This window comes from Heterodontus francisci, chromosome 3 (assembly GCF_036365525.1).
Source record: "Heterodontus francisci isolate sHetFra1 chromosome 3, sHetFra1.hap1, whole genome shotgun sequence".
Lineage (NCBI taxonomy): Eukaryota > Metazoa > Chordata > Chondrichthyes > Heterodontiformes > Heterodontidae > Heterodontus > Heterodontus francisci.
This window is the reverse complement of record NC_090373.1, coordinates 170,970,265-170,984,248: the sequence shown is the minus strand read 5'-3', so window position 1 is coordinate 170,984,248 and position 13,984 is coordinate 170,970,265. Positions and strand designations below refer to the sequence as shown.

Sequence of the window (13,984 nt, the reverse complement as noted above, 5' to 3'; positions counted from 1 at the left end):
TTTTTTTATTCATTCATGGGATGTGGGCGTCACTGGCCAGGCCAGCATTTATTGCCCATCCCTAATTGCCCTTGAGAAGGTGGTGGTGAGCTGCCTTGAACCGCTGCAGTCCATTTGGGGTAGGTACACTCACAGTGCTGTTAGGAAGGGAGTTCCAGGATTTTGACCCAGCAACAGTGAAGGAACGGCGATATAGTTCCAAGTCAGGATATCCTTACGTCCATTTTAGAACTGAGTTGAGATGGCTCAAACTCATTAAGAAATCTTGTAACCAACAGAAAAAAAACTTTTATTGAATTAGCATGTTAGAACATAAGAAATAGGAACAGGAGTAGACCATATGTTCCCTTGAGCTTTCTGCACCATTCAATACAATCATGGCTGATCTGCCTCAACTCCTTTTTCCCACCCACTTCCCATATCCCTTGATCCCCTGAGAGCATAAATCTCTCTCTTTCAGCCTTAAATATATTCAGATCCTCTGGGGTAGAGAATTTCAAAGATTCACGACCATCTGAGTGAAGAAATTTCTCCTCATCTGAATCCTGGATTAAAACTCTTGCCGCAGAGGTGACAGGACAGTGTGCTTGACTCTTTGAACATGAACACTTAGAAGTTTCACACCTTTTTCAAAAATACTCTGCTTTTTTATTCTTACGACCAGTGAATAATTTCACACTTCCCTACATCCTACTCCATCTGCCATCATGTTGCCCACTCATTCAGCCTGTCAATATCACTTTGCAGCCTCTCTGTCTCCTCCCCACAGCTTACCTTTCCACCTACCTTTGTAACATTAGCAAACTTAGATACATTACTCTCTTCATCTAAGTCATTAATATAGATTGTAAATAGACTGATGGGGTAATAATTGGCCGGGTTGGATTTGTCCTTTCTTTTGTGTACAGGGCATACCTTGGCAATTTTCCGCATTGCCGGGTAGTTGCCAGTGTTGTAGCTGTACTGGAACAGCTTGGCTAGGGGCGAAGCTTGTTCTGGAGCACAAGTCTTGAGTACTATTGCCGGAAAGTTGTCAAGGCCCTGAGACTTTGCAGTATCCAGTGCCTTCAGCTGTTTCTTGATATCACATGGAGTGAATTGAATTGGCTGAAGACCGGCATCTATGATGATGGGGACTTCAGGAGAAGGCCAAGATAGATCATCCACTCGGCACTTCTGGCTGAAGATGGTTACAAATGCGTCAGCTTTGTCTCTTGCACTGATGTGCTGGGCTCCCCATCATTGAGGATGGGGATATTTGTGGAGTCTCCTCCTCCTCTTAGTTGTTTAATTGTCCACCACCATTCACGACTGGGTGTGGCAGGACTGCAGAGCTTAGATCTGATCCGTTGCTTGTGGGATCGCTTAGCTCTGCCTATTGCATGTTGCTTCCGCTGTTTGGCATGCATGTAGTTCTGTGTTGTAGCTTCATCAGATTGACACCTCATTTTTAGGTATGTCTGGTGCTGTTCCTGGCATGTCCTCCTGCACTCTTCTTTGAACCAGGGGAAATCCCCCAGCTTAATGGTGATAGTGTTAGTGGGGGATATACTGGGCCAAGAAGTTCAAGATTGTGGTTGAATACAATTCTGCTCCTGCTGATAGCCCACAGCGCCTCATGGATTCCCAGTTTTGAGTTGCTAGATCTGTTCAAAATCTATTCCATTTAGCCCGGTGATAGTGCCACACAGCATAATGGAGGGTATCCTCAATGTGAATATGGGACTTCGTCTCCACAAAGACTGTGCAGTGGTCACTCCTACCAATACCATCTTGGACCGATGCAACTGCAACAGGTAGATTGGTGAGGATGAGGTCAGGTAGGTTTCTGTCTTGATGGCTCCCTCACCACCTGCTGCAGACCCAGTCTAGCAGCTATGTCCTTTAAGGATTCGGCCAGCCCGGTCAGTAGTGGTGTTACCAAGCCACTGTTGGTGATGAACATTGAAGTCCCCCACCAAGAGTATGTTCTGTGCCCTTGCCACCCTCAGTCCTTCTTACAAGTGGTGTTCAACATGGAGGAGTACTGATTTAGCAGCTGAGGGGTGGCAGTAAAATCACAGCTTCAGAATCATAGATTACAGTTACAGTGTAGAAGGAGGCCATTCGGCCCATTGTGTCCGCACTGGCTCTCCAAAAGAGTAATTCCCTCAGTTCCATTCCCCCGCTTTCTCCCCGTAACCCTGCACATTCTTCCTTTTCATATAACAGTCTAATCCCCTTTTGAATCCTTTATTTGAACCTGCCTCCACCATGTTATCAGGCAGCGCTTTCCAGACCTTAACCACTCGCTGCGTGAAAGAATTTTTCCTCATGCCACTTTTGCTTCTCTTATCAAATACTTGAAATCTGTGCCCTCTTGTTCTCGATCCTTTCACGAGTGGGAACAGTTTCTCTCTATCTACTCTGTCCAGACCCCTCATGATCTTGAATAACTCTATCAAATCACGTCTCGGCCTTCTACAAGGAAAACAGTCCTAACTTCTCCAAACTATCTTCATAACTGAAATTCCTCATCCCTGGAACCATTCTCCTGAATCTTTTCTGTACACTTTCCAATGCCCTCACGTCTTTCCTAAAGTGCGGCACCCAGAACTGAACGCAATACTCCAGCTGAAGCCAAACTAGTGAATTAAACACTAAAATAAAAGCAAAATAATGCAGATGTTGGAAATCTGAAATAAAAACAAAAAGTGCTGGCAATACTCAGCAGGTCTGGCAGCATCTGTGGAGAGAGAAGCAAAGTTAACGTTTCAGGTCTGTGACCTTTCATCAGAACTGCTCTGATGACAGGTCACTGACCTGAAACATTAACTTTGCTTCTCTCTCCACAGATGCTGCCAGACCTGCTGAGTATTTCCAGCACTTTTTTTTTTATTTGAGGGCAAACTAGTATCTAATAGGTGGTAATCAGCAGTAGGCTTCTGTGCCCATGTTTGGCCTGATGCCATGAAACTTCATGGGGTCCAGAGTCGATGTTGAGGACTGCCAGGGCAACTCCCTCCTGACTGTATACCACTGTGTCGCCATCTCTGGTGGGCCTGTCCTGAGGTGGGACAGTAGTTTCTGGCACATTGTAAGTTATGATTTCTGTGAGTATGACTGTCAGGCTGTTGCTTTACTAGTCTGTGGGACAGCTCTCCCAATTTTTGCACAAACCCCCAGATGTTAGTAAGGAGGACTTTGTAGGGTTGACGGGGCTGGGTGTGCCGTTGTCATTTCTGGTGCCTCGGTTGATGCTGGGCATTTGATAAGGTGCCACATCAAAGGTTATTGTGGAAAATCAAAGCTCATGGTGTAGAGGGTAACATATAGGCATGGGTAGAAGACTGGCTAGATAACAGGAAACAGAATAGGCATAAAGGGTCATTTTCTGGTTGGCAAGATGTAACGAGTGGTGTGCCACGTGGATCAGTGCTGGGGCCTCAACTTTTTACAATTTATATAAATGACTTGGATGAAGGGACCAAAGGTATGGTTGCTAAATTTGCTGATGACACAAAGATAGATAGGAAAGTAAGTTGTGAAGAGGACATAAGGAGGCTACAAAGGGATATAGATAGGTTAAGTAAGTGGGTAAAGATCTGGCAAATAGAGTATAATGTGGGAAAATGTGAAGTTATCCATTTTGGCAGGAAGAATAAAAAAGAAGCATTTTATCTAAATGGTGAGAGATTGCAGAGCTCTGAGCTGCAGAGGGATTTGGGTATCCTAGTGCATGAATCGCAAAAAGGGGCTGAGTAGCCATCTCCAGCGTCTAATTCGAATGTTCATATGGCCTGTCCAGTTTCATTCCTTTCAGCATTTCTCTCGTGGTTTGGTACAACTGAGTTGCCATTTCAGAGAGCTTTAAGAGTCAACCACATTGCTAAGAGTCACATGTAGGCCAGACCAGGTAAAGACGGCAGATTTCCTTCCCTAAAGGACGTTCGTGAACCACGTGGGTTTTTTTATACGACAATCGCACTGAGACTAGCTTTTTTTTAAATTCCAGATTAATTAATTGATTTTAAATTCCACTAGCTGCCATGGTGGGATTTGAACTTGTACTCCCAGAACATGAGCCTGGGCTTCTGGGTTGCAAGTCCAGTGACGTTACCACTACGCCGCCGCCCCCCTTGATAGAGATTACTTACCTTTAAAATGAAAACGTATCACTTATTCATATTTATTTGGCAGTCTGTTAAACACCTGACCATTCAAAGGCCAAAGAATGGTTGCTCAGGATGTATTTGGCAGATCTTTCATCAATTAGGTTTCTGGTAGGACTTTGGTGTCATTTCTGATGAAGCTGGTCAACTGGACATGTAGTTCTGCTGATTGGAACTAGTCCTTAAAATCTATCCTCATTCTGCCCTGCGCACCCACCGTCCCCAACTCAGCTGTGTTAAAATACTGAGAGGTCAAATGTTCCTATATTGGACAGTTTGAGCATCACAAGGATGCATTGAGAAATGACTGAGCTTAAAAGAAAAGGAAACTGTCAACCAAGCGGCAACAACACTCTCTGGATTTGCCTGTGCTGAGTGTCGTGTCACACATCTCTCCTGTATCAGTCTCGTGAGTTTGTGAGAGGTGCCACACTGATCCATATCTTAAACTATATCCTGATCAAATGTTAGGCAATATTCAAGCTGGACCCAAGCTGTTGAAAGTTTCTTATTGAGGGTTGAGGCTAGGATTTATTCAAGGTCCTGTGATTGGAATGCAAAACTACACCACTTGAAATGCATGGGTGTCGTCTTTTTTGCTGTTCGAGTTCAGTAGTGTATGACATGGGTTTATGCTTGCAATTTCCCATAGTGAAGTTGCAAATCTCAATTAGCTTTCTCGTAGCGAAGCAAGGTTGATGGCACATCCTGGTGATTAAATAAATTCCACTGGCAGCAGCCATCCAACACTGTGATATGAGACTTGTTTTCAAATCCCTCCATGGCCTTGCCCCTCCCTATCTCTGTAATCTCCTCCAGCCCTACAATCCTCTGAAGTATCTGCATGTTACAATTCTGGTCTCTTGTGTATTCTGCACCATTGATGCTGTGCCTTCAGCTCCCTACACCTCTCCGCCTCTCTAACTCTCTTTCCTCCTTTAGGACACTTTTGGTCATCCGTCCAAATATCTCCTTTTGTCCTTTTTTAACCTTGGTGTTGTATGTTATTTGTTAAAGCTTCTGTGAAGTGCCTTGGAGCTCTTTATTACATTAAAAGTGCTGTAGAAATTCAAGTTGTTGTTGAGAGGGGGAAAAGTGCAGTATTATTTAAAAACTGCCATTCAAATATTTCACCAAAAGATTTATATCTTTGTTTTTAATCTAGGCTTCTCAGTGGTGTGAGGAAATGACAGTAAACCTCATGGCACCTAGCCTTCTTCCTGAACTACACTTATTAAAAGAGGTAAACGTAGACCTTTATTTGGTAAGAGCATTGTTGGTAAGATCAACCTAACAACTTTCCAGTATGGGAGCATTTCATCCTGCATGTAGATTTTCATCGACTGTTATTGTGGATTAAATATGCAATTAACATATACAGCAAGCAATAAATTGGAAAAAGTCTTTTTTCTCATTTGTTTTCCAGTTATATGTTCTAGGTTTATATTTAAACATGGCAAATAGATTTCTTTTTAAATTCTTGGCTTCATTATTAAGCAGACTGTTTTCTGTTAGGAGTGATCACAGGGAATGCAGAGAACAAAACCAAGATAAACTAACATGGTTCACTTCCTTTTATAAGGAAGCCTCATATTGGTAAGGCAAGAGACTTTTGATTGTTTGGCTCTGCTCAGAAAACAACATTTTGATTGCCTTTTGAGGGGCAAATCACACCACACATGGCTTGTTTAGAAATTCATGAGAAGTGGCACTATATCAAGTCACTGCATGTCCTGCATATAATCCATTCATGAAGTAATAATCAGAAGAACTCAAGACCACACGTAGTTGATTTTAGGCTTCAATTCCACTTTCCTGCCCGCTCTCCATACCCCTTGATTCCTTGAGAGACCAAAAATCTGTCTATCCTAGACTTAAATGTATTCAACGATGGATCATCCACAACTCTCTGGGGTAGAGAATTCCAAAGATTCACAACCCTTTGAATGGAGTAATTTATCCTCATCTCAGTCCGAAATGATCATCCCCTTATTCTGAAATGTTTTAGATTTCCCCAACCAGCAGAAACAATCTCTCAATGTCTACCCTATCCAATCCCATCAGAATCTTGTATCTTTCAATGAGATCACCTCTCATTCTTCTAAACTCCAGAGAGTATAGGCCCAATTTACTCAGCCTTTCATCATAGGATAACCCCATCATCCCAAGGACCAATTAAATGAAACTTCACTATACCGCCTCCAATGGAAATATATCCTTTCTTAAATGTGGCGACCAAAATGGCACACAGTACTCCAGATGCGGTCTCATCAAAACCCTGTACAATTTATTCCTGTTCCCTTGCAATAAAGGCCAACATGCCATTTCCCTTCCTGATTGCTTGCTGTACCTGCATGGTAACTTTCTGTGGAGAGAACTGGCAATTCTTATGAAAGTTCACAGACCTGAAACGTTAACTCTGCTTCTCTCTCCACAGATGCTGCCAGACCTGCTGAGTATTTTCAGCACTTTCTGTTTTTATTTCAGATTTCCAGCATCCACAGTATTTTGCTTTTATGCGAACTTTCTGTGTTCCTTGTACAAGCATACCTAAGTCTCTTTGAACATCAACACTTACAAGTTTCACACCTTTTTAAAAATATTCTGCTTTTCTATTCTTACGACTAAAGTGAACAACTTCACACTTCCCAACATTATACTCCATCTGCCATCTTGTTGCCCACTCACTTAACCTGTCTATATATCTTCACAGCCTCTGTGTCCTCCCCACAGCTTACCTTTCCACCTACCTTTGTGTCATCAGATAGATACATTATGCTCTGTCTCAACATCTAAGTCATTAATATAGCCTGTAAATAGCTGAGGCCCCAGCACTGATCCTTGCGGCACACTACTTGTCACAGCCTGCCAACTTGAAAATGTCTCTTTTATGCCCACTCTTTGCTTTCTGTCCATTAACCAATCCTCTATCCATGCTAATAATATCACCCCCAACTCCGTGAGCCCTTATCTTGCCTATTCACCATTTGCGTGGCACCTTATCAAATGCCTTTTGGAAATCCAGGTATACTATATCTGTTGGTTCCCCTTTATCTATCCTACTAGTTACATCTTCAAAAAAAACTCTAATAAATTTGTCAAACAGGATTTCCCTTTAGTTAACCATGTTGACTTGTTCAAATCATACTATGCTTTTCGAAGTGCATTGTTATGACTTCCTTAATAATAGATTCCACCACTGGCCTGTCGTTCCCTGTTTTCTCTCTCCCTCCTTTTTTGAAAAGCGGTGTAACATTTGCCGACTTGCAATCTGATGGGACCGTTCCTGAACTCAGGAATTTTGGATAATCGTCCACAATTTCCGCAGCTGTCTCTTTTAGAGCCATCAGGTCCTGTGGATTTGTTGGATTTTAATCCCTTAATTTCCTCACTTTTTTTAGCCCCTAAGTTACCGACTATTTCTGTTATGAAACTTGTGTCTTCTACCGTGAAGACAGAAACACAATATTTGTTTAATATCTCTGCTATTTCCTCATTCCCTATGATTTCTCCTAATTAATTGTGACAGACCCAAATTAATAGAAATGAACAACCTCAAGATAAAAGACAGATGACAATTGGTTTACTCTTTCCAGATCAAAGTAAAAGGTCCCAAGTATTGGGAGATTGTGATGGATCTCTCTAAAGGACCTGCAAGTTTGCAGTGAGTATCCTTGTAACATAATTCGTTGTCTGTATCTTGTCCTGTCCATTTATTCAATAATATTGAAAGCTGTACTTCAGTGCTGTCTACCAGGTAATTTGTTATCACTGAGTTCTCATAGACTGTTTCTTTCAGATCAATTCTGTCGAAAGATGGTTTTCTTTATGTCAAGCTCCGAGCAGGGCATCTCTCCTACACTGAGGATCCGAAAGGGTTTCGCAGTCTTTTAGCTCAGACTTTCACTCACAGAAATCCTGAGTTCCTTTCTATCAAGGTACTACCAAGTAGACTGCTTCCTTCTGACCCGCTTCTGTAAAGTACACTGATGTCTAGGAAATGGCTTTGTCTTTGCTTGTGACAAAAGTGGACAGCACTTAGTTTATTTTTTTGACTCCATTGTGTCAACTGGTTTTTAAAATCTCGCTTTGCTTTCTTTGCAGCCTGAAGCCATTTCAGCTTTTACCTCTGACCCAGCTTTGCTGTCATTTGCAGAGTACTTTTGCAAACATTCAAAGAAAGAGGGACAGGTAAGCATTCCTTATCGGAGTAGCAATAAAACATAAAATTATAATCAAATAGTTGCTTAGTAGTGCAGAACTTAAGTATTGCTGAAAAAAGAGACATGCTGTCGAAGCTTTTCATCTTGCACTCATCAGGACAGATGCAAGAATGCCAAATTTCCAAGGCAGCAACAATTTATACTGCATGAGAAAAGGATGCTGATTTTGGCAAATCGTCTCTGGTCAAGGAGTTGCCATGGCAAATGCACCAGGGAGCTACTGTCCCCCATGCTTTTGTTTAATTCAAAAAAGGCACAACACCTGAACATGTTCCTTTTGCCTGCAGAGGACAAGTCCCTGCGTATGAACATATGTAGCTTCTAGCAAGTGTAAATGAGCCACATTGCGAGTCCAACTGATGAGCTTAAATTGGTTGTTAGTGCAATTCTTAGCACACTGGGCATTGTTCAGCAAGTGCTGTCCAATCGCGGGATCACATCTAACATTAGACATGTGCTCTTTTGCAAGTGCAGGCTGGTTAAGTACGGTCAATACCCTGCCTATCGCGAACAGCCGAAAGGACGTACTGATGGTACGGTTCACCAGTCGTACAATTACAGTCCTTGTATATATGTTCTTCCTTACCATGCTGTATGGGAGTCCTAGTCAGTGAGTTGCTGATGACGCTGCACTGACATCCTACAGTGCAGCTTGTAGATCGGTACTCCTGGGCCTGCAAGAAGTTTGGGCTGACAATCAGTGTCAGGACGGCAAAAGTTATGGGCCAGGACGTAGAGTCTCCACCTTCCTTCAGCAACAACAACCTCGCTTTGGAGATCATTAACAGCTTCACATATCTTGGATCAACAATCATCAGTAATCTGCCCCTTGATGCTGAAATCAGCACCAGGTTTGCCAAGGCTGCAGCTATCATGTCAAAGTTGAGAAGATGAGTGTGGACCAACACCAAACTAACAGAAAATACAAAACTCCACATGTACCAGGCTTGTGTTCTCAGCACCCTCCTTTATAATAGTGAAGAATGGACAACTTATGCAAGCCAAGAAAAACGGCTGAACAGCTTCCACCTCCGCTGTCTCAGACAGGTATTGGGCATCTCCTGGCAGGACAGAGTGCTGAATAAGGAAGTACACCAGCGTGCAGGGATCCCCAGCATGTTTGCCCTCGTTAGTCAGCGGTGGCTCTGTTGGCTGGGTCATGTGAGCCAAATGGATGACGGCTGCATCCCCAAAGACATGCTCTATGGTGAGCTTGCTATCAGCACAAGACCAACAGGTCACCTACATCTGTGATGCAAGGATAGCAGCAAGCAAGACCTCAAGTTGACCGGGATCAGTGTTGATGCATGGGAAAGCCTTGCTGCTGACCAGAGTTCCTGGAGATTGGCAGTCAGGAAAGGTGGGGAAAAAACAGAGGACAGAAGAAACAACTAAATGGCACAATAGAGAGCCCGGTGGAAGGAAAGAAACGTCAGTCAACCTCGGGCCAACGATATTCATCTGTGGAAGGGATTGCCACTCATGAGTTGGCCTCTACAGCCGCAACAGGCAATCTTCAACTCAGAAGTGACATACACCTCAGGCATAGTCCATTGTCTTCTGAGATGTTCGAATACCTGCTACTCCTACCATGCTGTATCGTCCTGTGTCTGTTACAATGTCTACCTGATTTTTTGCTCCCAAGTTCTGTTTCCTGCTGTAGAAACAGAAAATGCTGGAAATACTCAGGTCTGGCAGCATCCGTGGAGAGAGAAACTGAGTTAATGTTTCAGCTGTGTGACCTTTCATCCGAACTGATGATCTGTATTTGAGTATCTTCAGCATTTTCTGTGTTTAGTTCCGATTTCCAGCATCAGCACGCAGTATTTTGGTTTTGTTTTCTGGTGTTCTATAGAATATTTGCCAAAGCACTTAGCTATAATCAGAAAAATATTTAGTTGTGAACTTCATTGTGATGAGCGACAGAATGTGTTTAACTGGTTTAACTGAGAGGGATCTTTAGAGGCAGAAACCCTGAATCATTTATTGAACAGCTTGATGAGGTTCATTCTCAGGAGATGACCCTTTCACATCCTCAATTAGTTTGTGATTATTTATGTATCTTAATATTTGCATATTTTTGTCTCATTCTCTGTTTTTGGCAGAATTTTTTTCCTGTTAATGTGTATATTTTCATTTGGGTGATTCTGGGCACGCGACTGTCTGTTATTGGAGTATGATGTGATTGCCACAGTCTGTTACTGGTGTATTACTGCAGTATTTTGCTTTTGTATTCCTATTTCTTTATTCCATTTTGCCCTTCTTCTCACCAGTTTCCTTCCTTCCTTGTCATCTGAATGTGTTGACTGCTTGCTGGAGTGTGATTCCACAAGCAGCCAGCACCCTCCTGGTATCTCAGCCATGTGGACCCTATTCACAAGTGAGCCTTAATGTAAGTGCAGGCCAACAGTTTGACCACAAAGGGCATTGCAGCTGCGACCAGCCCAACCCAGCCCTGCCTGCACTCACCCGTTCACACATACAAACTTCCAGATAGCAATAGAGTGAGGACTGAGGCAGGTTTCTCTTTCGTTAACACATGCCTCCCCACCCAATGCAGGGTGCTGAGGCCAGTTGTAGCACTGTAACTGCTGCCCCACCTGAGATCAGTTAACTCAGCACAGAGCGATGGGGTTAGAAACTGAGATGTTTCCAGCTGATGTAACTCTGCCACTCCCTGAGATGTCAGGGCACTTGCTTTAGTTGTCTGAATGATTGATGGTAATTGTAACTCTCAATGTCACAGAGACACTGTATAATAGGTGGGTGAGGCAGCACTAATAACTATAACTTGCATGAGTGTGAACCTTTAGCCTCTGGAATTTGATGTTCCACCACTTCTGTTTTCCATCAGGGGAAGTGAAAATCGTCAATTGGATTTTGCTTTCGCTTTTCTTTTAAGTTGGCAATTTTGCTGCATATAGTACTTGAATTCTGTGTTGCATTCTCCCACAGAGATGCAGCTGAAGTTGGAAACTTGGAGATGTGGGAAGGGGTAGGTGCAAACACACATTCACCACCCTTAGGTTGGCAATATTGTACTTAACTCCTCAGCCTGCGGATAACTGTCAATTTTGCTTGAATTCCCCATATACTGTTAGGAAATACAAAATGCACAAGTGTTGAAAATTTAAGATATTGCAGTGTGAAGCCGCGAGTATTTTTGCTGGATTTTCAGGCCTGGGTGGAGTAGTTTATTTTTACGTTGTAAATCCCCGTTAGAGTTATCTTAAGGCCCAATCTGAATGAGTGCTTAATTATCCACGTTTCATCTTTGAATATGACAAGGCGGAAAGTAGTTTATTGCTGATCGTCATGATGTATCTTCTGTGAATGTTAATAACAGTATTGTTTTTATCAATAAAACCGTTCTTTCCCTTTGGAAACAGGACCTGCTGGACTTGCTCTCATCTATCCTATATGAATGCGTTACTCAAGAGAAGCCAGAAATGTTGCCTACATATATGGCCATTGACCAGGTAAAATAGGTATCTCACGGGCTCTCATCATTTTCTCCCATTCCTATTTCTACTATCTCTCCTGGCCTCATGGTAACTTTAGTGGAGGAGACCAGCATGAAACCTATTCCCAAGTCTCATCAATTTTACTTGGAACCATGGAAGTTCGTAGGACACAAGGTCATTCGACTCATTGTGTTTGTGCTAGCTTTCCTGGAACAATCCACTACTTTCCCACTGCCTTGAGCTTTCCCTGTAGCCCTGTAACCTCCTCTAATTCATGTGTTTATTCACTATTCCCTTAAAGGATCCAATTGCCTCAAAGACGCCTTCCTAGAGTATTTCATGTTCTACCTCTGTAAAGACATTTCTCCAATCTCTCTCCTCAGTCTCTTGTCTATATAAAGTTGCTGACCCCTTGTCTATGATTACCCAAGTACAGGAAATAGTATTTCCTTATTCTCCCACACAAAACCATAATTTTAAAAACTACCTCTTGGCCTTCTCTGATTCAATAAAAATTGTCCCAATATTTCACATCTTTCCTGGCCTCATCCTGCTGTTTCTATGCTGTATGTTCTCTTTAAGATTTTAATACATCTTCTATAATGGGGTGCCCAAAACTCTGTACACTACTGTGGCCAGAGCACTGGCATTGTCCTCTGGGGCTAATCCATAAGAGAATGTTGCTGCGATCAGTTTCTTCCAGGTTTTAAGGAACAATCCAAGTGGAAGAAGATGTGTTCAGTCACTAAGTAGTTCTCTGATAAGTTCCACTGCATTTTCCTAAATTCTTTATTCATTTATCTTTAAAAAAAAAAAAAAAAAATTTTTGTTGCATTATGGTTCAGGATTCTCATGTGTATGGCCAGTGCTATTAAAGAGCACTTTTAGGTTGTCACCCAATGTTGTTCTGGGTCTGTCACATGGCCTCTTGCATGTTAGTGGTGATTTGGTGGTAGGGTCAGACTCAGAATGACACATGAGGTGTCCATACCAGAGGAGTTGGTAATGAACAACCAACCCGAGGGTTGCTTTGTGCAGATTCTTCTTTGCCTCTTTACTCCTGTACTCAATGCCACTGTTGATTCAAATTATATTTCCCTTTTTATGACTTTACTTGGTCTTCTGGAAATTATGTATTTGTTAAGTTGCAGAGAAGTCTCCAGAACGGACATTCAGCAGTCGTTCCTACAGTCTTTCTGCTGGCACTCAAAGCATGAGCATAATAAATGCAGTTAGGAAGTGTGGCTATTCCTGCATACATTGCACATTTAAAATGGTTCTGTTTTAACCATGGGGCCCATGAATTTTAAGGAACAATCCAAATAGAAGAAGATGTGTTCAGTCACTAAATAGTTCTCTGATAAGTTCCACTGCATTTTCCTACATTCTTTATTAATTTATCTTAAAAAAAAATGTGTTGCATTGTCGTCCAACTGAAGAAACGAAACTGCTCAATTTAGGACTGTTTACTTTTCTCGTTTCAGGCTGTGAGGCGATTAGAACAGAAAGAGATGTCAGAAACCTTCGAGCTGTGGCAGATAAAATTAGTGCAGCAGTTCTACAACTCTGTTTGTCTCCAGGATAAATTTAACAGCAGTAGCAGTGGACTTCTCATCAACCCCGAGTTTCTCCTTGCCACGAAGAGCATGTTGGATAAAACCCTGGATCAGTGGCTCCATGGTAAATGCTTGCTGTCATTTTGTGTTTAGATTGTTGATGGCCTCTTAGCCATTTGGTTTGGGGGGTGCGATTTTCAAGGTGAACCCATATGTTTTACCGATATAAACAAAAATTTAAATGGTGGCGTTAAACCCAATTTTAAAACAATCATTTGGATGGAAGGGAGACATTATTGTTACTGGAAGAAAGAAATTAATCTTTAATTTATATGGTTGGTCCTCTTGCAGACTCTTCTCGGGCTGTTTTTGTGGTTTGGGTAGCAATTGGGAAACTCTGTTCTGGGATAGTTGATCTTGAGCAAGCTAAACCTAAGCATGTCACAATTAGCTCCAATAGGCCTAGGTTAGGGGGCAGAGAAGCCATCCATTTTTCCCATTCTTTATTGGTATCCCTAAGCTCTTGCTGTAAAGTGCACATCTGTGGACGTCAGGTGAGGACAGAATTGGGCTCAGCTGTGGAACGCTCC

At 42.4% G+C, this 13,984-nt stretch overlaps 1 protein-coding gene across 3 annotated transcripts in view; it reads left to right on the top strand.

The window, feature by feature from the left end:
• The window catches only part of anapc1 (anaphase promoting complex subunit 1), a 210,645-nt gene that overhangs the window by 184,038 nt on the left and 12,623 nt on the right, over window positions 1-13,984 (top strand). For all 3 annotated transcript variants that reach the window (XM_068027605.1, XM_068027603.1, XM_068027604.1), the window contains exons 41-46: window positions 5,317-5,394; window positions 7,748-7,815; window positions 7,951-8,089; window positions 8,256-8,342; window positions 11,764-11,853; window positions 13,323-13,518. In XM_068027605.1, coding sequence (XP_067883706.1) covers window positions 5,317-5,394; window positions 7,748-7,815; window positions 7,951-8,089; window positions 8,256-8,342; window positions 11,764-11,853; window positions 13,323-13,518 — 658 coding nt within the window. The remainder of the gene's footprint in view (window positions 1-5,316; window positions 5,395-7,747; window positions 7,816-7,950; window positions 8,090-8,255; window positions 8,343-11,763; window positions 11,854-13,322; window positions 13,519-13,984) is intronic.